At 43.1% G+C, this 25753-nt stretch overlaps 1 protein-coding gene across 11 annotated transcripts in view; it reads left to right on the top strand.

Annotated features, from left to right (window-relative positions):
- The window catches only part of LOC126267043 (uncharacterized), a 1079001-nt gene that overhangs the window by 560227 nt on the left and 493021 nt on the right, over positions 1-25753 (top strand). For 2 of the 11 annotated variants that reach the window (XM_049971867.1, XM_049971861.1), the window contains exon 1: positions 14057-14213. The exons of 7 other annotated variants lie outside the window; for them this stretch is intronic. In XM_049971867.1, coding sequence (XP_049827824.1) covers positions 14146-14213 — 68 coding nt within the window. In that variant the 5' untranslated portion in view covers positions 14057-14145. Of the gene's footprint in view, positions 1-14041; positions 14214-25753 lie in introns of those variants that run through there. 2 more of the 11 variants (XM_049971862.1, XM_049971860.1) reach the window with 2 other exon arrangements.

Here is a 25753-nt window from a genome sequence, read left to right as displayed (position 1 = left end):
CACTTGGGCATCAGCAAACTCCATTGTATCACTGGTCACCTACAATTAACACTGGGAAAAAATAGACCGAACCGAACAGTACTGAAAGCCAGAGTAAAGTGGACATTACTGTTGTCCACAACAAGTGTGCAGTTCTGAACAGGCTTGTTCCCTAACAAGGCAGATAGCGATTACCGTCGTCATTTGCACTGATGTGCAGATACTTTCAATGCAATACAGCTACAAAGGTAAATGGGACTACAAGTCAAGTGAAATGAAATGCAATTAGTCGCTAACGGAGATACCGGGTGTCTCGTACCAAAATAGTCCCTTGTACCGAAGTACTAAAAACATTTTTTCCCTCAACCACCACCGATTTTTTTTAGAAAGGAATAAGTGTTCAATTGTTCGCCTTTCTTTGGCTTTGGAAGACAATACATTTAAGGCTAAACGCCTTGGACACTTACAGCGAACATTGCAAACCAATTTACAGGATGCTTGTAATTAAACTCCCGTGAAAAACGAGGGATCTTGGGACAATGAAACTTTGTGTAAACATTTTTAAGAACATGCGGAAGAGGAATAACGAATAAACCATTGAAAGAAACAATTTTAATTTCCACATGGAAAGGTAACAATTGTTAATTGAATACCATATTTAAGTTCCACGTTAGAAACGTTGTTCAGTGTGACGGCCATCTTTATCCACGACAGTCTGGAACCACAACATTTGACAACTGTTCGCAGCTGAACCGTGATTTATTTTCAAAGAATATTCTTAAGGATTGATTTATTTACTAGCGATTTATCAAGAACATTAACACATTTAATGACACTATGTAAGCATGAAAGGAGTTGACAGGGAGTAACTGATTAAATCATAACCAAATTCCTTTTAACAAATGGAAATTTTATTCACTTTAATAGTGCCTAAAAGCATTTTTTAAAAGAAACGGATTTAAAATTATAATCAGAAAACACCCTCTAAATATCAAAGTTACTATTTATTCAGAGGCAGAAAGAAACAAGTTTTGACTGTGTGAGCTTTCGGGCAGAGAACCTTGCCGCTCTCTTTTGACATGGCCGTAGTTACGACTGCTCACAACAACCTCTGAAAGACTACACTGGTGCAAATCTGCAACACACCAGATAATTTTAAACTAAGAGTTTTAACAATTCACACAAGCACACAAACTATGCACCCCCGTAGGAGGGATGGAAATGGTTCAAAACACCGAAGGTGCAACTTGATTTTAACTTCTAAGAAAAGTCCATGACAACTTTATATACTAAAATGATCATTAAAATAAAAGCCCATTAAATGCAATCTTATATAAAATTCTACAAGGTTGGCAAAACAATAATTACGATATTCTACAGTACACAGATTCCACCTCTCAAGATCATAGGTAATAATATCAAAGTTCCCAAAGATCAAAACATTTCAGGTATTAAGCCGTTACACTCCAAGCAATAAATTCGTTAACACACCATATCCGACAAACATGACAGATCCAACTACTAACTTACGGTAGATTGATAAGGTTACCGAACAACCCGAACCGCAGGTTGCTCTAACCCGCCCCTACTCCAGAAGGGAAAAACGGACCACCCAATTTATAAGCAACGGAGAAGAATGGTTGGACGACCCCAAAGCAAAACGGCTGGTGACCCCACCAAGAAAACAAGTAGAATTTAACAAGAGTAAATCAAGCAACATATCACCAATCACTTAACTTCTAGTAAACTGCGATTTCCCGAGAAGACCTGGCGCAGCACCCACAAATCTCTCTCCCGAACCGTCCGCTGCCAGCCGCTTCAACGGACTCAGGAAGGCGCGCCGATCTCCCGTCTCACGGCGTCGCAGCTCGCACCGGCCAGACTGATGCCGTGGTCGACTCCAGTTTCTCTCGTGTCGACCGTGAAGTCACTACCCCTCGCTGTATTACGCGAACCACTGGACTCACGTGGCGACCTCACATGCGCCGACGCTCAAGACGGACAAGTCATCTCGTGTCTCAGTGCGCGACCGACCAACCGATCGATCAGCCGCCAATGACAATTGCCTGAGCAGACTGGCGGCCTAACGCGCAGACTCAGATGCAGGAACTAAGCCCCGACCGGGCGTCCACTCACTGAGTCCTCTTACTAGCGGAGTGGAAAGACTCTCATTTTACCGACTTTAAGGGTTGATCCGAACGACATACATAACGACAGACAGACAGACAGACACTAACTGCCTAACAAATGCGGACGCGAGACATTCTAGCAAGCTGGGGACGAGAGACTGGCCCAGACTAACTGACTGGCGAGCTCATAGCGCCCCTTAAATGCACGTGAGCAGGCAACCTTTCCCCTATCCCACCAGAGGGAGGCACCAAAGCTGCGATTGCCACAGCGGCGCCACCGCCAGAAACGGAGGGCGACTGCTTCACAAAACGCGCTGCAGCGCGCTCTTCAAAACAGCAACTTTTGCCACGGCTCAGCTGCTCTTTTCGAACGGTGTACCACGGAATGTTCAGCTGTGGGGGGGACAGTTCGTGCGTCCAGCATTCTCAGCCGTGGCAACAGTAAGGTCTTCAACAAACTCTGGCGCAATTGGTTGTCGGTCTCTCCCTGGAGCAATTCCCAAATCGCCAGTTAATTCCAACTCCTGAATCGTGTCCTTGAACCCTGGTGCGGAAAGAGGACCTCTCCGGATTCCTTTAATGCCTTGATACTCGGGAAGAGCAGCACCACTATGGCGGTTCTTCTGATAAAACACGTTTACGAGTAACGCCCCGCTAACCTTGTCGAGAGCTACGTTGACTATTTGCAGTTGTAGTGCACATTGATGCTTGAGTTTCAACCCTACGTTGCCGCACCAGTCTCAACGCGCCTAATGGCAAGTCATGACACCAACACTGTTAACAACGCAAATCCTTCAGCGCAGAGTCTGAACGTCATGCCCTAAACTTGCGATAAATAATGTTCCATCTACATGGCTCAAGTAGCGAAAGTCTGATAATAAATACCCTTCATTCGCTTGGATGCTCTGCAGCAAAGAATTCGCTCGCATACTTTGTGGTTGCCACTCTGCGGCATCTAACCACAACTGCGGTTGCAAGTCGCCACCCTGAAGGCAGCTTGTGTACAAGGAGAGGAGTAGTGTGTGTATTACGGTACTTACAAAGTGTCGCAGGAGGGAGTGTTCACAGTGCACTTCAGGAAATCCGGGTTTATCGCTTTTGGTTGCATTCAGTATTCTTCGTTGATGAACCATGATATTGTCCGGACACTGATCGTTCACGTACGTAGGCCGGGAAAGTACCAGAGGCATATTGCCGTCGATCAGTATAATTGGGAGATAAGAAACGGAGATCTAGGCGAACATGCGTTCAATATTAGCTCCATTGGAGTAGCCAGAAACTCCATGTACACTCCGATGGAGGCACGGCTTCCCAGAGGGATATCGAGAAAAAATTTGTAAATAATGACCAAAAAAAGCGTATGACAGTAGTGCAGTAGTGTAGAGTGTCAGGAGCTCGTCTGATCAAAGAGAAAAAATGGTTAGAATGCCTCTGAGCACTATGGGACTTAACATCTGAGGTCATCAGTCCCCTAGAACTTAGAACTACCTAAGGACATAACGCACATCCATATCCGAGGCAGGATTCGAACCTGCGACCATAGCGGTCCCAGACTGAAGCGCTTTGAACCGGCTCGGCCACATGGCCGGCTCGTCTAATCAGTCAGTGGTCACAATACTGCTGACGCTGCAGTTATAAAACTAGTATTTAATACTAAAGTCCAGGCGGCTGCTGTACTGATAGTGTTGTTTAACAGATTCAGTGAATACTTGTCAAAGAATGAGATTTTCACTCTGCAGCGGAGTGTGCGCAGATATGAAACTTCCTGGCAGATTAAAACTGTGTGCCGAACCGAGACTCTAACTCGGGACATTTGCCTTTCGCAGGCAAGTGCTCTACCATCGAGCTACCCAAGCACAACTCACGTCCCGTCCTCACAGCTTCACTACTGCCAGTACCTCGGCTCCTACATTCCAGACTTGCTGCAGAGTGAAAATGTCATTCTGGAAAAATCCCTAGGTTGTGGCTAAGCCATGTCTCCGCAATATCCTTTCTTTCAGGAGTGTTAGTTCTGCAAGGTTCGCAGGAGAACTTCTGCAAAGTTTGGAAGGTAGGAGACGGATACTGGCAGAAGTAAAGCTGTGAGTACCGGACGTGAGTCGTGCTTCGGTAGCTCAGTTGGTAGAGCACTTGCCCGCAAAAGGCAAAGGACCCGAGTTCGAGTCTCGGTCCAGCACACAGTTTTAATCTGCCAGGAAGTTTCACTTGTTGCCAAGTTTAGGTGAACTACAAATGGATTAACTGTTTCCATCTGAAAAACTAATTTTACAAGTGTACAACGGTACTCATTTAAATCGTATATCACGATTTGACTTTGGATGTTATTTATTTAAAGACTGTCTTTTTATAAGAATGAAGGGAACAAGAAATAAATAAAATAAGATTTGAAGGCCGAGTTCCCAAACTAGCGCCTTCTGTCGGCTACAACTTAATTTTTCGATAATTTTTTGTGCCAAGTTGTTAACGGAATGGCCCGATTACGCATAGCTTTTTTAGTATCGACACTGAGCCTTGATTTGCAAAGTCTAATTTTTTTGCTGAGTGAACTTAAAAAAAATTTTTTCAACTTTTTAATTTTCATCTTTTGAAGCTTGACGTTGTATGATAATTGCTGTCGCTCTTTATGCTGCTCTAATCTTAATTGCAGATGTATGAAAATGGCGGTAGCCGAAACGGCATAATAAATAAAAAAATTACTAAGCTATCTTCACAACATATTCGCAGTGACTGCGGTCTTAGATAGGAAATTTATTTCCTTTATTAACAGCTTGATTTACTTTGGTGACTACCACCTGTACTCTTATCTCGGCAATATACGAACATCATCGTTTTGTGAGAGACGAACAGTCAAACGAAAGGCACTGTAGTCAACAGAGAGCTATCTTGGACATGTGAAAATTGACAACAAAAGGAAAGGATAACTGGTAAACCTTTGTGAGCTGAATGGCTCAAGGAAAACAAGACAAAAAAGTTTTTACTTGACGGGGAACTGTATGTAGTACAGGGTTACAATTTCCTCATCACTGAAAAGATAACGATAATCATAAGTTACAGACGAAGGAGACGTAATTATCATCGCCGTTTCCAAAGCAAATAACTGTATTTGATTTTGTAAGGCGTTGTTACATGTCGTTCGCCTTCGCTTCGGCACACGTTGTTATGTAGACGTTACCCACAATTCAATGAAAAATAGCTCGAGGCTCTCGGGGCTTCACCATCAGATCGCTGACCTATGGGTTATTAGTGGAGTAGGCTATGCTAGCATTTGTAAATGCTGCGAATAAACCTGTTAGGCCTTGCTTAACTGGGTGCACGAAATCACACAACTAACTACACGGTACGGCAGGCTGGCATACAGAGAGGGGTATCAGGTAATCAGAGAGAAGATTTGCTGAAAGACAACGCTGAACTTGTTCAGCTCGATCTGACAAGATATCTCGGCCTTAATCTGACACCGAACACACCACGCACTGATAACACCTTTACTTTGTATCACGCGGCTACACTAATTTCTCCATTGTCTGATCTCAGGTTTCTGTTAGTATTTCGTTATAGTGATACTACTTACCGCAGCTCGTCTCCGCTAACTTTACCTACCATATTTCCCTGGGTTTATCTTAAAGCCGATTTCCTTCCCAGTTATCTCTTGAAATGCGTGTGTGCTTCCCAACGGAACTCAAATTTTCTACACCGAGTGTATTGTGGATGTTGTGTTAATTTTCACCCATGGCCTCCATGACTTCCGATTGCAAGCGTCTTGTATATAGTGTCATTGACAGTTTTTTTTTTCCTTTTTTTTTGTACAGAAACAAGTGAAACAGACGTGCCAAAAACATTTGAAGGTGTGTTGCACCAGAACACACTAAGTACTGTTACGAGCGATTTTATCAACCTCTGTGGTAGAAATGACTTGATTTCTTGTTTGTACCACGAAACAAGTTTTGGCAAACAGATCGAACTTGTCAAGAATATTAGATACCCATCGACTGAGTGTTAAAATGAAATAGGCAGTCAAAATCTTCAGTGCCGATATGAATGCCCACCTGTGTACCTATGAGCGAGCGTTTCCCCGAAGAACATGATTCGAGAATGTGCTGTGCTGTGCGGTTGATGGTTAGCATTGAGATGACACGTCGCTCCGGGAGAACCCCGTCGGCGCAGTTGCACTCGGATTCGATTCCTGTGCCTCTGCGCAGCGGTCACCAAGGCTCATTCCCCTGACAAAGTGTTCGAACCTCATTTGCCTACTTTGTGCTTAGTCATTATCCTGAATTCAGCAAACAAATTCCTTGGCTCATCTACCTCCATTTTACAGGCATTTTTTAGGTCTTCCACTATAGTCTTCACCCTGATCCGCGTGTTTGTTGCCCCGTCTTGGTTCAAATGGTTCTGAGCACTACGGGACTTAACTTCTGAGGTCATCAGTCCCCTAGAACTTAGAACTACTTAAACATAACTAACCTAAGGACATCACACACATCATTGCCCGAGGCAGGATTCGAACCTGCGACCGTAGCGGCAGCGAGGTTCCAGACTGTAGCGCCTAGAACTGCTAGGCCACAACGGCCGGCTGTTGCTCTGTCTGTTCTAGTAATTCCTACCACGCCTCTCTCCATTGCTCACTAACTAACTATAGCTGTTTGAAATACTAGTATTTTCGCGTAAGAAATCTACTCCGCACTGCAAAACTAGTAGTACATACACACTGGTTAAAAGCTTTCATTTTAGGCATATTGAAGGTTTAATACTGAAAACTATTTAATTTACCAAAAGCAGTCGAATCCATCTTCATTCTGGTGTTTATTTCTTTCGTTAAATCACTCAGACGTTGTCTTCAAGTGCCCTGAATACAAAAAGTCACAACTGGGTCCCTTGATGTCATTATTAATTATTCCTTATTCTGAATTTTTTATTCTACGTTATTTTATTCTTATAATAATTCATTTTTTGTGTTTACTTCTAACTTTGCTTTTCTAAGTTCTTCCATTCTTTGTTGTATGAACCATCCGTACTACAAGCAAACAGCACATCGTCATCCGCTATATGGTGATTGAGATATGTTCCATTAACACTATAACCATTTCATTTTCCCAATGTAAGGATCTTAAAACTTGGAAAGATAGTACAGAAAAAAATATTCTCGATATTCTGCAGTCTTTTGCTCTCGCCCCCTTGCCCTCGTGGAAATAATTGAACCCCCCCTTGCCCTCGTGGAATAATTGAACCGATGGAGTGGTCTTTAAACGTATTCGACAGTTATGACTGATCCTGCAAATCACATCTTATTTGAAACTTCTTGGATGCTTGAACAGTGTGAGGAGGAGACTGGAAACCAGAATCGTGTCTACCGCGGGCAATGCTCCTACCGACTGCGCCAGCAAGTCGGGACTCAGGAAGTTTTTTTAGCCATTTAAAATTTGCATTAAAAATGATCAAAAACTCGAAACCGGCATAGCAGATAAACAAAAACTTTAGTGAGCACTGGCTTATACCCTGTATAGCCAAATTTAGGGAGTTCACGGACGCTCTCCGCCAGCAAAGTGGCAAGTATGAATTGAGAAATCAACTTCCCCCAGCACGTAAACATCACATCGCCTTAAGAGTCCCGAACTAGCAGACAGCTTTAATCTGCAAGAAAGTTCGCTGTAGAGCGAAAGATTAATTTCAGACCCTATTTGCGCATGAAAATTCTTTTCATGTGTTCTTTATCAGCTGTTTCAATCGTAGTTTTACAATTTTAGACCCCAGGATATATGTCTACAATCGTATGAGTCTCGCACCCAACTCATATGTGTCTTCCCTGGCGGTATCTAGGGATGGCATCATCACCTGTCTCCCGGATGGGGTTATTCTGTGTTTGTTGCGTCAACTTCAAAAGAAAATATCTATTTCTCTTTAAATCTGATCCCGTATGTAGCAGGAAGCATTTCAACAATGACACCTCTTCAAATGTTAGACATTCGATGTAATATCGTCATAATTTTTTTAGAAATAATCTTTTTTCGACATTCCGGCGCTAGTGTTCATTACAGACATGTCGTGTTCATCTGCGAATGGCGCCTTACCGGTTGCCGGATTTATTGCAGTAGTATCTGTTTCCCCTCCACTCAGATCCATCTCCGTGCCACGTACCTTGTAATGTATGGTTTTATAGCCATCATATTCAGCTGCAAGAAACTATGCTTACGAGCTGTTGAGAAGGCAGCAGTGGGAAGATGACGTAATGTAGTGTGAGGTACCGATGGTAGGTGGTTAGTTCGGTTCACGTATCGTGAGAAAGACCTCCTCAATTGTGACCTCCTCCGCGATTGACTGCTACGTTCGGAAGTCGGGCGCCAGAATGATAAACTTCTGTTATTAATATTAGAAAAACTAAACAATAAATTCACTTGCATTTCATATGAAAGCATCTCTCAATACCAAGCTGTCATTCCATTATTTCAAAAGTGTTAATGAGCAGCAGAATAATAAACAATAGCTAAATGAAAAGTCAGACGAAGCACTTCTGAGATCTTCGGATGGTGTCCAAGTTGGATGGCGGGCGAAGTGGCTCGGCTCTAAGATCAGAGCTGTTTCGGCAGTCTCAGAAGTCTGGTCTGCCTTGTTCGGTGGTGGTTAAGAATTTAACTAGCAGGCTCTGGTTATTTGGTTATGTTATTGAGAACAATTTGATAATAATTACGCAAATGCGCAGTTCACATTTTTGTTTATTTTCTATGAAAGTGTGAAGTATGGAAATTATTTGTGATTCATTAAGAGGAACATAATTGGACAGTTTCTCGTATTCTTTTAATATAAAGCTAGTGACGTCCCATACAAATAATATAATTGGAAATTTAATTATTTATGCAACATCAGCTCCTAGCTATTACAGCCTCAAGATGACGGGTTCACTATATACGTGCTGTTTTCTGGAGAAGGACAACAACCGTAGAAGACTATAGATTGCTGAACATTAATTAGAACTTATGCATTCCATTCAGGGCGGGGGAAGCAAATAGGCACCTCGTGCGTACTGCAGTCTTAGTAGAAGTGAGATCAGTGAACCGTCATCTGGTTACGCGGTCGTGGTAACACAGAGGAGTTCTGAAGGAGAGAAATTTTCGAGGGAAAGGGTTAATCAAAAGCGCGTAAATCCCCCCTCCCCCCCTCTCTCTCGCTTTTTTTTTCATTTGCCGTAAGCACATCACTCAGTACGCAGCCCATAGTGCTCTGGTGTTGATAGCTAAGAGAGCCAGCGAGCGAGCAGTCATATCACTACTGGTAGTCCTCGTCGAACTGGCAGAAAATTCAAAATCTGCGCCTCAGTGCTGCACGCGTCGTAGTGTCTACTGCACAGTACTGTCATCGTCGCTGCGTGGGTTGTGATTTTCGCGATGTAAATGGATGCTCCCCCAAACCTGCAACTGTCATATTAGAATGCACGACATGCCTTCAAATTCCACAATCCCACAACTTGCTTCCAACGCGTTCCCTCCCCTCCAACTTACTTGAATGGCCGACTGACGCTATGAACAGCGCAGCAACACTCTAAGTTTATGAGAACGACATGGCAGTAAATAATGAGTTTAGAAAACAAAGAAGAGCTACAAAAGGTGCTGAACACACTCACTTTATGGCCCTGTAAAATGACCTACAAATAAACCACGGCAAAACCAAACATATAATTTTCTAAAGCGGTGTTAAACTCACTCCAAAGACACTCTGATTCTTTAAAAAAAATTAGGAATGGAACCAAAATAAAAATATGTGGGAGTTGCTCAGCAGACAGCAAGAAAGAGCAACAAATAATTTACAATATTCAACAGCCTCAAAACCTCTGAATAAAAGCAGGAAATGACACTGTTCGATACGGCCATAGCACCAGTAGCAACTACTATGGCTCAACGACCTCGCAACATTAGAGAAAGTCAAATTCCGTTTTATGAAGCAAAGCCCGGACATCGGGAACACAGTATTTTCAAGACTGGCTTACATTTAAACACAAGAAACCTTCATAGAAGGCGTCAAAAGCAGGTGTTTCTGTCAAACATCAATGCCCGCAAGAACACACACTAAATAATCTAGAAACACATTGCTTTATCTGGAACGAATTCTACTCAGCCAGCGCCATAATGACGGAAGAATGCAAACAGAAAACTATGACCTCCGACATGTTTTAACACGATAAGCAACACTTGTTTTTCACCACAAGTTCTGCGAAAACAAGAGATTCCACTAGCCGAATGAAGCCTGCGTGTGTGAACTGTTCGGTGAACAATGTGACTTTATCACGCAAACACCTGCAGAAAAAGACGAGTGTCTATATTAAAACTAGTACTAACAAATGTAACTCAGTTTTGTATTTGTTTTATACTTGCACGTTGTACACATTTCCATTAATAATAGTAAACAATCCGTTTACCTTCCATTCGGAAAGCTGTTGCACTCAGCGACTGTTATATTGACTTGTAAATTATAAATTGTAGCGATCAGTCGTCCTTTTTAAATTTTATTGTGCGGATCTAGATTTCAGCTAGAAGCTAGCCATTCTCAATAAACTATTATTTTCGCTCAATGCATGTACTGCCTGTTGGTCGGGTTTCATCCACAGTTCAGAAGCCCGACCAACAGGCATTACATGCATTGAGCGAAAATAATAGTCCATTGAGAAAGGCTAGCTTATAGCCGAAATCTAGATCTGCACAATAAAATTTAAAAAGGACGACTGATCGCTGCAATCTATAATTTACAATTGTAAACAACACAGCCAACAGTGAAAATGTAACTTGGATGAAATAATCGTGGATGATAACGAAGGAGGTAGTGAAAAACTCGAATTAGCTCTCGTTTCCAAGTTAAAGAGTGTTCATTTAATTATAATTATATTTTATTAACATTCATTGTCAGTCCCTACTCATATATGCTTCCAAATCCCGCTGATGGTAGAGTGATGAAGTTTCAGGCAACAAGAGCTTTGTGTATTTTGTCGCTGTGTTTATCCCAGGCTCGTAGCTGCAAGGTGAAGGGAGAAATTGTGCATGTTTCGTTTAAGCGTTGTTCTGTTAGTGTGCCGGAAGAATATGTCACTGCTGTGTAGTTAGTGCGTGCGGTCATTTTTATGTTTGTGATTCAGTATGTCTCGCAAATGCGTAAACAGAAACAGTGCTGACAACTTTTGCTACATTTGCCGACAGGCTACATTGGAATCGCAAAGGAGGCCAATAACGCCATATATTAGGAAGGCTTGCAGACTGTACTTTGGCTGTGAAATCGGGGACCAGAACGAGCCATGTGCTCCTCATGTATGTCTTGTGTCTCGATTCGTCATTCCTGGTTAAATCGTAAAAGATCTTCCATGGGCTTTTCTATACCCATGCTCTGGCGAGAACCATCAGACCGTGTGAATGATTGTTACTTTTGTATGACAACTTCATTAATACATGATATTTCGAAGAAGAAAAAGTCTTCCTCGACATATCCTAACATACCGTTCCGCACCATCACTTTCAAAAACCAATTCTTCGAGAAATCCTGATTTTGTGTCTAACGATGAGTGTACAGAGATTCACAAAATAATACTGTGTGAACTTATAACCTAGTGGGAGATCTGGAATTGCATAAATGTAAGTGTGAACTGTTGACATCAAGACTATAACAGTGGAATTATCTTAAGGAGGCGGTAAACGTGACTGTGTTCCGTTACCGGCATATGCCATTTGTTCCATTTTTTGGAAGTGAAAAGCTCATGGTATTTTGTATTGATGTACAGGTACTAATGGCAGCCGTGGGCATTGACTATAAAAGTGATCAGTGGAGCTTGTTCACCGAGTGCTCCAAAGTAAATCTGAAGTGTGTGCTACTTCATAGACAACGTGTTACCGTAAACTGCGATTGGGTATGCTACATGGAAGAAACATATGATAACATGAAACAACTATTATTGATGCTGAACTATGACCAGATTTCTGAGGATCAGAAAGTCATAGGCATATTACTTGGGCCACAACACGCCTACACCAAATTCTGTTGATTCCTGTGCCTCTGGAATAGCCGCGTCAAAGCACTTCGTTTAAAGACTGCCAAAGCCTCAATCAATTGAACCATGACCTCACAGTGTTACGCACGAAGCACTTGTCGAATTCAAGAACATAATCCTTCATATTCTTCACTTAAAATTGGGCCTAACGAAAAACTTGGTTAAGACCACGGACAGAAGTGGGGAACCATTTTTCTATTTGCACGAGAATTCCACTTCTTAGAGCGTTGAAAATAAAAGGCCGCTGATCCCCAGATACGCTAACTGTACAAAGATGAGTATTTCAACAGCATCCTGAAAGGTGATGCCTTTGTTCAAAGAGAGCAGAAAGCTATAAGGATCTTGTGGCAGATCATCCGCACTGCTACAATAGATTGGGCTGTAACATGTCCTCAAGCTATATTTTCCAGATTCCAGCTTGGACTACTTTCCTGAGAACTGTGGTGCTGTAACCGACGAGGGCGGAGATCGCTTCCACCATCAAATCGGACGTGGAAATGAGATACCATGGAAAGTGGAGTGCGTCAATGTTAGCTAATTACTGCTGGACGCTAGTCAGGGTATGACGATAAGAAAACTACAAATGCCAGACAAAGCGGTTGCGCCTTCGATGAACTTCCTCCGAGGGAGAATACCATAGTAAATACTTGCATAGAAGAACAGAAATTTGTTAACATCTAGTATAGATTTAAGTGTCAGGAATTCGTTTGTGAAAGTATTTATATGGAGTGTAGCCATTATGGAAGTGAAACATGGACGGTAAATAGTTTGGACAAGGAGAATAGAAGCTTTGGAAATGTGGTGCTACAGAAGAATGCTTAAGATTAGATGGGTAGATCACATAACTAATGAGGAGGTATTGAATAGAATTGGGGAGAAGAGGAGTTTGTGGCACAACTTGACAAGAAGAAGGGACCAGTTGGTAGGACATGTTCTGAGGCATCAAGGGATCACAAATTTAGCATTGGAGGCCAGTGTGGAGGCTAAGAATTGTAGAGGGAAACCAAGAGATGAATACACTAAGCATATTCAGAAGGATGTATGTTGCAGTAAGTACTGGGAGATGAAGAAGCTTGCACACGATAGGGTTGCATGGAGAGCTGCATCAAACCAGTCTCAGGACTGAAGACCACAACAACAACAACAAGCTCACATAGGCAGTAATGTAAAGTCATCCTAACTTTAACTCTCGATTTAATCTTGCATTTTCACCAACATTTCGATTTTCGACAAATTAACATTTTCGTTATCAGCACACTCGAAAACATAGAGATTAGTTGTTTTCACGCCAGTAAAAAAAAAAAGTAAAATTTGTAAGCTAGTGTAATAGCGCAAGCACAGAACGCTCAGGGACTCCAACCAGTATTATGCCCCACTCGGAGGTCGCCTTATCTTGGGATACGGCATTTGGAACGACGAAGACTGCCTTACGTTTACAAGGTAGAATTGTGAATCAGTGCCACAGGTCCTACGGTTGCCTGACGCCGAGCACTCTCATTTGACACGTCGTTCCGTGTCTTCCATTACGTACCGACGTTAAGGCACCTGGTCGCAGTGTCTCCCGAGGTGGTGAGTGCGTAAACGCACGGGGAAGTGCAGCGGTGCACCGCGGCGCCGGAGCGCGCAGCAGCGGCGGCGGCGGCGTAGAGCCGCGACCTCCGCAAGCACGCGTGTCGTGCGTGGCGCACTGCGCGGACGCGTGGCCGTGGCGCTGGCGACAGGTGGCTGCGGCTGCGGCTGCGGTTCCAATCTCCCGCCCAGCGCCGGCCGGCAGCCATGTTGGGCGGCGTTGCCTCGCGGCGGCGTTTGCGCGCAGAGGCGCCGCGGTAGCAGCCGCTCGGAAGGCCGCCGCCGGCGCCCCCCTCCATCCGCCGCGCTATCGAGGAGGGTGGGGGCCGGCGCGGAAAATACACGGCGCGATGCCAGTCAAGTTGCGGACGGCTGCCGCGGCGACATGCGACCGTGCTAGCCCGCGCGCCCTTCATCTTGAGGCAGGCTGTCCGTAGCGCCGCAGCAGGGATGATGAGCTGGGAGCACTCCATCTACGTGCCTCCGCCGGACGTCTACCATGAGCTCTGTCCGGTCAGGTAGGTGTCACACTCTCCGCTGTGCTCTACCGGCGTCGGCGTGACGTTCGAACGTGGACAGCGCGTGGCCCCCGACGGCGGCTTCTCCCTGCCTGCACGATCGGTCGCCGTCAGAGAGTTGCAGCGCGGAAGGCACCTCAGCGGCTATCAGTGTTTGAGGGTTTCAGAAGTGTTCGCGTACTACGATGATGATGATTGGTTTGTGGGGCGCTCAGCTGCGCGGTTATCAGCGCCCGTACAAATTCCCAATCATTGCTCAGTCCAGTCTCGCCACTTTCATGAATGATGGTGAAATGACGAGGACAACACAAAAAGCCAGTCATCTCGAGGCAGGTGGAAACTCCTGAACCCGCAGGGAATGGAACCCAGGACACCGTGCTCGGGAAGCGAGAACGCGACCGCGGGACCACGAGCTGCGGACTCCGTGTACTACGTCGAGCACTAATTCTGGATCTTTGTCAACAGGTTGAACACCCTTTTAGAACGCGACCGTCGTCTAGTGTCGCCTGTGACAGCTCGGAAAGTTCCTGGATTCTAGACGGCAAAGAGAAATCGCCAGTAGGCGCCTCTCAGAGGGATGCCACTTTCTCGGAATGTGATTCGGAAATTCTGTCTCTCAGTCCGAAAGCTGAACAATCGACAACGCGAACGATATCGTCCGAGCTACTTGCGTTTCAGCTACGAAAACGAGGTAGTGGCGACGTTGATCTGGCGGTAAAAAGTGCTGCGAACTTGGTGTGAGAAGAGGCTTTGGGGGCCCTGAGTGAAAATGATGAATCGTGCGTGCCGTGGGGCGGAGATAATGGCGTTTCCGGTGTTACGTAGCGATTGGTGTAGGTCGTGTGGCCAGGACTTGCCCCTAGACGCCGGTTTGGCACTCTCCTGGGGGCCCTGGCGCCGCATTGTCACGTTCCGGCTGGCTTTCCGTTAGGAGGCTCGACTGCTGAGAGCCACCGGAGATGACCAGGCAGAGCTGTCGCCATGCTGCCTAGCGAACAGCTCCCTAAAAGAGAACCCACGATACCACTGTTACTGGTTTCTGACTGTGCTGCCGAAGTCCGATTTTCAGGTCTATGTATCTTGTTGCCAAAAGAAAAAGGAAAACTTGCACGATACGAAAAACTGAAAACCGAACTTTGGCAACTCGGCCCTAAACCAATAAAACTTGTGCCACTGGCACACTAGGTACAGCGCCGAAGGAGCTCAGTGGGCACTACAGACCCTCTCACGTCCATAAAATATCCGTCTGGCAACTATAAAAAAGACACTTGGCTCGGATCGCCAGTACATAGCGCAGTCGAAGGTACCTGAGAAGTGTCCGACGTGACAAAATACCGAGCCCAGTACAGCCATCTCGTTTGCTGTTTACCGTGGCTTTTACGCCAACAAATATTTGCGATCGATAGATTTCCCAGTGCTCTTTCAATATTCTTATTGGCGGAGAGATGGAGAAAGAATGGAATGAAATGAAATGTAAGACGCCGTAACTGGAAATTCCGGAATTTTAAAAGACTTATTGATAAACGCTCTCGCATTGTCAGCGGAGACGGCCATTTGGAAGTACGGAAAACATGGTTTTTAAACAGCAAAGTTTATCGTCGCATACACGACATGGAAGTGTCTTGAACAGATATGGGTAATATGAGGTGCCATGCATGTTTTGAAAATGCTTGAGAATAACGCCTTACAGACGTATAATTACGGTGTCAGGAGGGAAACAAGTATTAAATGACGTAGGAAACGGGAGAAGTGACGCCAACTGTCGGCAGCCCGTTCTATGTCGATGCACGTGCGATTTGTGTGACCCTTTGTTGCACTCACGGACGTTGTGACTCCCTAAACGTATTCGTTTTCCTATCAAAATGATTACAATGCGGCGATGTCTTCGATGTGCATAGCCCTGAAGCCAGTAAACATAATAATGTGTGCGGGCACAAGCAACCGTGTTACTCTAGGCCCAAAGTTTTGCCTCCAGCTATGGAACCGCTGGCATCTGTGTTGCACCGAATTCATAGTATACATTGGAACATTTACATTAAGACGAATGTGTTAATGCTTTGCCGATTTCTTTAGGTATTGACCGAACAAAAAAAAAAGTAAAAGATCCGAAAGTGCAACAAGATTAACCCAGGATAAGTAGTTGCTGTCTCGGAAATTAAACGTGTTGTTGATGATTTAAACTGTTCCTCGACAACTAGAGCGTGAGACACAAAGCTTTAGTTTGTACGTAAAAGGATTCTTGTGTTGTAGATATAACCATCTCGATAGAAACTTGAGACGAATCAGTGAAATCTCAGGAATCATAAACTAGAATAGGCGAAAGGTATTTGAGCCCACTTGTCATTATGATTCCTGTGCCGAGTTTCATTTGCGGTATCCCTTCGGATTTATGAAGGAAAATATCTAAATTGCTACTTGGCAAGCCTTACAAGACAACAAACGATTTGGCTTAGGTAAGTTTCCTGTAACAAAATAAACTGTTTGTTAGGATTTGTAAAATATTCTGATAGGAATTCATGCCGGTAAAGAAATCCATAACGTATTTGACGATAACAACGTTCCATATTTCGCTTACATATTTTAAGTTTTTCAAATTCTGTGTTGTTGAAGACTGATTAATAACAGCTTGTTTACTGTCTTTTGAGATTTGTGAAAAATTGTATTCGCAATCTGGACATGGCAGGTTTCGCAAAGTGGGAATTGTGAAGCGAAAACTGTTGATTTAAAAAAAGGACGTATTTAGCCACGTGTAACTGCCGTGCAGCAGAAGATAATACTGATCATGACAGCACTTCGCCCAAGTATAGTTTCAACAAATGTAGGCTTATTTAGGTTTAGTCGCAAGTCCATTCTTACGCGGCGGGATACAGTTGTATAGTGGGCAGGAAAATTTGCTTGAATTGTTTGTGAAATTATATGTGCTCATTAATAGGTATCGCATTTTCGGAGGAGGAAGTCACCATAGTTGGACTGTAATGTTTACGGCTCTGACCGCTTTTCAAGCGGGGCTCTGCATTGGAAACGTGTATATTTTTCTTTTTTTGAAACGCTGATGGTTTGCGAGCAGATGTAATTTGCGGGAGTCACATATGCACCCAGAAAAGTTAGAAGTTTCGAAAACGGACAGTGATAATTGTCCATAATGAAACAACGTGGAAGCGATGACGAGAAATGCAGCGAAACCGTCGCTTCCATTGCGCCCTCTGTTAGTCACCAGCGTAACAAACATCTCCCAAAATAATACAAGTAGCTGAGACGACAGCCTAGTTCAGTGGCAGCTGCTTGTTGAGTGGTTACTCGTACGTTGCGGAGCAGCACTAATTACTGCTCCTAACGTAGAAAAAATCCCTGGCTTACGAAAAGAAAACAAGGTTAAATTACGATGAGCTGCAGAACATTCATAGCTGTCAGCGAGTTACTGTCAGTAACTACTTGTAAGAAAGTAACTTTGTTTAACGCCGGTGATATCGAATATGGATTAGGGTTCTTTTTTGAGAAAGAGAGGGACTGTTTATGGAAATTCCACTGAGAAGAACACAAGAGGAGCAATAAATCAGATTCTTACTTCAAACCACCATAATTACACCACTACTACTATGACGACTAAGACAATTAAACACGGCTTATTTGTAACTCCTATTCGTCATATTATCGAATATCTGATACCGGACGGGAGGAGAAAGTTATCATATTGCCAGTTAAATGTCCGTCACTAATCGGAGAAGAATAAGAAAACAATGAAAACACAGGGGAAGGAGCAATATAAGAGAATAGCTTACCACCTACTAACTGTGAGTACAAATGAGCGATGGTGTATGTGTGTTTGTGTGTGTGTGTGTGTGTGTGTGTGTGTGTGTGTGTGTGTGTGAGAGAGAGAGAGAGAGAGAGAGAGAGAATTTGGGGCAGTACTCTTACCGGTTGTTTTCTACGAAAGCAAATTGTCATACTACTCTGGGTGCTTTAATAAGAACAGTAAAACATTTGTTAACTCAGTAGGAGAAAAAAAAATATATTGCGTATAAGCGCGTAGATGTGAATTTAGTACTGTTTGGACATTACCTTAGGAGAAACCTCACGAAATGATACTTTAGTCTCATAGTTACTGATAAAAAATACGCAGTTTCCGGAAAATTGATTTAATAGTCATTAACAATTATAGCCTTATAATTCAAGTCACCGCTGTGCTCTTTTGTACGAGGAAGCGAGCAACCAATTTTACCTTTGCGTCGTTTATACTATCCTGATTCATTCATGAGAGCTCACGTTTTTCTATTCTTTGTGACGGCACTGTTGAATGGGCAATTGCCATACCTTCCTTTTTAATTTTCTCTGGACATTTACGTGCAGCCCATAAACAATATTTTGCAGCGGCATAAGTGGCTCTCTAGTGCGCTGTTGCTATCTTTAATTCCCAGAAAACCTGACAAGCGTAGAGTCGTCATAATAAGTCACGCTGTCGATACTCATGTCTATGTTTACTCCTCGCCCCATACACCCCATACCTGTAGGACAGTAAGTCGCTTCCTACCAGCATCCTTTCCACACTTAACCATATTGCATCCCATGTATTCTAATACTCATTATCTCCTCTTAATCTTATTATTTATTTATTTATTGCTTGTTTAGCCTCACCGGATTAGGGCCTCAAGGCCCTCTCCTACATCTCACTAAGAACAACACATACGAAAGATACTGCAAAACACTCCCACAGATAATGATAATAATAGTAGTAGTAGTAGTAGTAGAGCAGAGCATTTACAATGATACAGATTGGCTTAGCGCATTTGAAGGGACATTTAGTGTTATCAGAAGTGGATAAAGGAAGAGGAGAAGATTGAGATGACAGTGATTGGCTGTTGGGAAATAACGGAATATAACTAGAGGATTCTGCCGACAAAGGAAGGGTAGGGAAAAGTTGGAGTGAAGGGGGACCGACGAGAGTGAGCTGTACAAAATGTCAAGGAGAGATTACCATTGTTACAGAAGGTGGATCATTAGCTGTCTTTTGAGGTTTGGAAGGAATTTAATTTTTCTGCTATTTTGAGGAAAGGATTTAGAGAACATGGTTGTGTTATGTAATGGTACAGAGACGGTTTTACTTTGTTGAGAACCAGTATTTCTGAAGTGTTGTTCATATAGTAGTGTAAGAGTTGAAGGTGAATAGGAGGGAGTGCAGTGATGGAAAAAGACGCTTGTCAGCACGTGGCGACGACAGTTGTTCGTGGCTGGTGTGATACCGTCGAAAAAGTGTACGTCACGAATGACTCGCACACAAACATTCATCGCCAATTCCATCCTGCGTGATTCTTCATCCTTGGAGAATAGCATCACCATAGTCAAGTATGAGGAGTATTATTGCCTCTACGAGCTACTTTTTAAGCTCGAAAGGAAATGTTGAAATGTCAAAAGTGTGTGAAATCTTATGGGACGTAACTGCTGTGGTCATCAGTCCCTAAGCTTACGCGCTACTTAATCTAAATTATCCTAAGGGCAAACACACACACCCATGCCCGAGGGAGGACTCGAACCTCCGCCGGGACCAGCCGCATCGAAAGGAAATACTGCAGTTCTATGTTCAGTCACGTTTAAGCGATGGTCCAGAATAATCCCCAAATTCTTTGAGAAGAAGAAAATTTAGTTACGGGACCAGTATATAGCACTTTGTACACATGGCTACGACTTAGCGATAGAGAAGGTAAAGATAAGAAATATAAAAGGAAAGAAGCGGCGATAGAATATGATCTTAAAACAGAACTGTGAGTGTTCGAAATGTAGAAATGTGCAGCGAGTATTTGTAAATACCGAACTCATATGTTCTTTTGGCATAGCATAGGTATGCAGCTTCTCCGAACGCCATTACCTTTCATTGTTTTATCACTGAGGCTATCTATACTGTGCAAAGCAAGGACCGCTGTCAATTTCGGACCTGTTCAAGTTGTCTGCGTTGTGCAGCGACGCTAGACTCGGCTATTTTCGACCGGCGATTGTTCTTCCCTGATTGGAACTTGGCAGGCTGCATGACTACAGTCGCCAAAGATAAGCACGTCTGCCTGCTATTTGTGAGCACCGTCCGCTGCTATGGTCTTCTCTAGCCGCACTGTTGCATATCGTTGTTGAATTTACATCGCGTGTCGAATAATGTACGAAGCTGTCTGCCAAGGCAAAAGGTTCTTGACGGCATAGCGCTCTTATTTAAGTGACTGTTAATGTCGCGATGCCTTCTCTGCACCTCTGCCAACCCGTCGGAAGTTGCGGCGAGCTGGTAATAAGTAGGAGGTAACACGTCACGCATCCATTACTTGTTAGTGGAACTGCCCTCCTTCTTAGGTCTCTCTATTCACACGTAAACTATCTGGCGAAATCGTGTTTCACGCGTCACGGATCTGTGTCATTATTGAGTAAGCATTTTTTATATAGGATGTCCATAAGCAAAATAAAAAATATTTCGAGTAAATGTTGTTTTTCTGCCACGGGTACGTTGACCAGCGGAATTGCCTCTCTTGTAACTTCGTTCGTTGTGAAGATTTGGACAGCACTGCGTCTTTTTTTTTTTTTTTTTTTTTTTTTTTTTAAATAAAGTAGCACCCTATTGTCTTATTCGGTAATCTACCTCATTTTCTCAAGCTCAGTTCATAAAAGTATCACGATGTTCCATTTAGTAAACATGTTGTTGTTGTGGTCTTCAGTCCTGAGACTGGTTTGATGCAGCTCTCCATGCTAGTCTATCCTATGCAAGCTTCTTCATCTCCCAGTACTTGCTGCAACCTACATCCTTCTGAATCTGCTTAGTGTATTCATCTCTTGGTCTCCCTCTACGATTTTTACCCTCCACGCTGCCCTCCAGTGCTAAATTTGTGATCCCTTGATGCCTCAAAACATGTCCTACCAACCGGTCCCTTCTTTTTGTCAAGTTGTGCCACAAACGCCTCTTCTCCCCAATTCTATTCAATACCTCCTCATTAGTTATGTGATCTACCCATCTAATCTTCAGCATTCTTCTGTAGCACCACATTTCGAAAGCTTCTATTCTCTTCTTGTCCAAACTAGTTAATGTCCATGTTTCACTTCCATACATGGCTACACTCCATACAAATACTTTCAGAAACGACTTCCTGACCATTAAATCTATACTCGATGTTAACAAATTTCTCTTCTTCAGAAACATGACAGTATTAAAATGTTAACACAAAACTGACATTGACTCTCATGTGCTAGCACACTGTGCAGTTACGCTTGGTAACGTAACTCGTGTACTTGCAGGAGTTTGACAATAAACAGATCAAAACACAAGCAACATGCACACCTGTCACCAAGTCAACCGTCTTAAGTTGAAGCCATTACATTTATTTTCAATCACAATAAAAGAATGACAATTAGTTTTTAATCGAGGACTACCTTTGCTGTATACGAACTTCAGTTCAAAAGTGCTACAGTACTCTTTTACATGTATCCTTATTGTTGTAAATAATAAAACATTATTGCAATTACTGTTTTTTATTTACATTCCCCACAGGATGAACAGCATTTCTGCCTTCTTTTCTATGGTGTACATTGCACTCACACAAACTAAAATTTAAGACTGCTGAGTGAATGACTGGTGCATATTTTCCTTGTATTTTGATATGTTTACGGTCATCTCTAGCAAGCAGACGAGTTACGTTGCCCACGGTTACGTTTTAAATAACGTCATGTGATAATTTTTTGATCTGATGTTGAGGAGAATGAGTGGCTTACCGTATAAAAATATAATGTTCTGTATACACTGGTTACGTGAATGGTTACAAGGATATTAGCCTACTTTTGAAAAAAATCCTCGTTTTTGACAACGGCGAAAACTACGAAGCATAGTAAATTGATTATTGTATACTTTGTGTAGACTCTACCTGGGCTATGTCGTGAATGACACTAGCGAATCAACTGAAACCGTGTTCGTGGTATTAGACTCCAGGAAAGTCCGACGCTCCATTTTTATTGACTGCCACGTTATGCAAGTAGATAGTATCATTTCGTGCCATTTTGCCTAGGTTTCCACATTACGAACAGGGAGATACCCGAACGCCAGCAGAGAGCTTTATCCCGCCACTGTGACCGACATGAAAGTTTATTTGGGGCGACAAGAGTTACTGTCGTTTGTAACATTCGTCCTTGCTTGTGTTGTGTTTCAGATTACAAGGGATTTTTCTGTAGTAGCAAATATAATCTGTGGTATTTGGAGAAGGAGAAAAAAGTTCGACTAAAGAAAGCGATAAATGCAAGAAAGAAGGGTAGTTCTCAACGACCGTGATTCGTAGATTAAGCTGCCAATGCTCCAGTGGGATAAGCATTTCGCTGAAAGGCACTTGACGTTTCTACGCGTCCGCAGAGGGATTCTGCGTGCAAAGCTTTCAGCGCAAGACACCAGCTGCTGCCAGCATTCAACACCAGTGTATGCTTGCAGCTTGCGTTTGCATCGGTCTGGACGAGCAACTAAAATAAGTACTTATCAGTGGCATATGACCAACGTCGGAAGTGGTCGCGTGACGTCCCTCTCTCGCTCTGCGATGGTTGTCTTGACCGCCGAATTTACGAAAGCGTTGTTACGGTAAGGGTTCGATGCCAGGTAAATTTAGTGGCAAGCAAAAATATAGACATCATCGCTTCTCGTTTCACTCGCAGTGATTTAAGCTGTACCCTTAGGTTCCTGCCTAACAATACCCTCGGAAATGTCGATATATTCGGAAAATACAGCCACATATTTGTGACAAGAAAGAATATAAATTTCATTGCAGTTTTTTTTACTCACTGCAGTTTATTCTTTCGTTTTTTACTCAAACTAAAGTTACGAAATCGAACACACTCACTCCTGAGAGAGAGCGCTCTTAACACCGAATACTGCAGAACACACTTCTGCTACATTAATAAGTAAATCCCAGAATCTTTTATAAATGCGAAGATGGGGGAAAAAAAGAATATAGCAGGCTGTGAACCTACTTCCTTCAGTTCCGTAACTCGACGCCTCTAACCACTATATGATGGTGAACACAAACAGCTTTCAACGACAGTATCTGTCGTCTTAGGATTTATTGAATGCTTTTACCGCCTTTTGGTATTAACTGGCATTTAATTATAAGAAATCGTACCAAGATTCTACAAAGAGAGCGATTTCTGGTTTCAGCGGAACGCCATTGTGGCGTTCATACACATTTTAGTTGCTCGTCCTGTCTTGTAACTCCAGGGCATTCCTAAGTAGGAACATATGGGAGGTGGCGGATCAGTGGGTTGTAGCACAGATAATCCTCCATCACGAATTGTGCAATTCCCCTAGATGTAGCGGTCAAGTACAGTATCTGTTCACACTTTTCTCAAAACTGAGCAGGTAATATCCCACTAATGACTCATTCTCACAAAACATTTGTCACTAATGCTACAAGAAGAGACCCTATTGGGACATGGTAAGAGCAAAGTAAGTAAACTCTACTGTGCGGCTGGTCCCGGCGGAGGTTCGAGTCCTCCCTCGGGCATGGGTGTGTGTGTTTGTCCTTAGGATAATTTAGGTTAAGTTGCGTGTAAGCTTAGGGACTGATGACCTTAGCAGTTAAGTCCCATAAGATTTCACACAAAAAAGTAAACTCTTCACCACCCCTTTTCTTTCCCGTAATTGCACATTGTAAGCTTAAAATTTTTGTGGCACTATGTAACATGTATTAGACTTTTAGCGAGGGCATGTTCAGGCTTAGTTTTTGAAGTGTCCACTTCATTGATGGATATCCGTAAAGGTGTAATTTATTCCGTGTACGGCTCTTTGTAATTATTTGCTTTCGCTCATGGAAGTTACAGTTATTGCCAGTTTTCAGCGCATAAAGTAAGATATTTGGTAGACATTTCTGAGCAAGCAAGTGTCTGTATTGTAGAAGCGGATAGCAGTTTGTGCTGTGGGAGACGTTCATCCCATTCACTCGAGCGAAACATTAGAAATTTTCCTACAATTCTCTCTTAAACGATTCCTGTTGTAGACGAGTTGCGTTTCGTCATTAACTCGCCAAAACCTCGCTTGCCAGCTATTGAGTTTACGTAATAGAGCTCTTTCACTGTTCCTTTCATGTATCTGTAAGAAGCTACTGTTTGTAGTTGACACATTAATGTTCCTGTCGAAAACAATTATGTTACACAGATTTGATGGGATATTTCAGCTAATGCCACGAGAAGTACTCACATAGACAGGGAAAACGTGTCTAAAAATTTATAGGACAATCAACAATCTCAAAACCACATTAGACCTTTGGGGGGGGGGGGGGGGAGTAAACTCAGTTAAACCATTTATTTAATCTATTAAAGCGTCACCAGCCCGTATACATCGATTACTTTTGACCAATACGCATCTCGGAGCAGGTGCTCCAGATTTTGGACCTAAATGTAGCCATTTGTTAATGTGCATTTTTAGAGCTCATCCTCGAAACAGCAATCTCGTTTATACACTCGGAATAACACGTCGTAGGGTTTCTCGCCGAGTCATTGCACAGTTTGTCCGCTACCTTTAGGAAGGCACGTCCGCTCCTTAGATGCCCTCGGGAAGTCCCGGCGCCCCGCGCACCTTTATATTGTCATCAGCGGAAGAAGGGAACATGGCTTCTTGACCGTTGCGGACACACTACGAACTGATGCCACAAGAAATCAGAGATGATTTTATTACGTTGACATGCCGGTCTTCTGATAAAGTATTGACATATTGTTTGCGAAGTTCGTCATCTCTAAAATAAGTGAGGTGGCTGATGAGAAAGACGTAAATTATGGCATGCTCGATGTCCCTGCATGTGCGCTGTACTATGTGCCAGTTGACACGAATGTTTTCTCACAAATGTGCATCAGGGATAAGCTCACTTATTGACAGTACAAAAACCAACTCGAATCAGTCACAAACGATTTATATATACAACAGTCTAGATGCTATGGGCCAAGTTATTTAACACGTCGTGTCTGTGACCGGTTGAGGATTTCACTTTCTGTAAAACAAGTGTGTAAAAGATAGACACGATAATCGTAACCTCAGAATATATAATTTCAAAGCATTCGTATACTGTGAACTCGTAACTTCAGAATATATTATTTCAAAGTATCCGTGTGCTGTGAACATTCTCGAGTAGCAATACTCAAAGTTTTCTTGAATCGATTCTCCCGCCTCATTCCATGCGGAACCAACTTTTTTTTAGTCTGATGTTTATGTTATTCTATTACTATTACTGTAGCACAACGTTAACAAACTTCTGTTGTATTTGATCTTTTTCAATACTGGTGTTCCCAGTTATCTGCATATGATGTTAAATCTGTATCATCTGTTTCACTCTCACAATAATCTTCACGTGCATCGATAACAAAAGCTACATTATTAAAAACCGAGATCACACATCTCCTGCCACAATGTCGCCAGAGTTTTATCTGTTTACGCATTAAAAGTGTCTACGGTGCAGTGCTTCACCTTGCATTCGAGATAGTATCGTTTACTCAGTGGCGTTATCTTGTCTGGCCAGTCCCTAGGGCAACGCCGATTTCATTTTATCGCATTT

Source organism: Schistocerca gregaria, chromosome 4 (genome assembly GCF_023897955.1).
Source record: "Schistocerca gregaria isolate iqSchGreg1 chromosome 4, iqSchGreg1.2, whole genome shotgun sequence".
NCBI classification, from domain to species: domain Eukaryota; kingdom Metazoa; phylum Arthropoda; class Insecta; order Orthoptera; family Acrididae; genus Schistocerca; species Schistocerca gregaria.
This window is presented reverse-complemented; position numbering and strand designations above follow the sequence as displayed.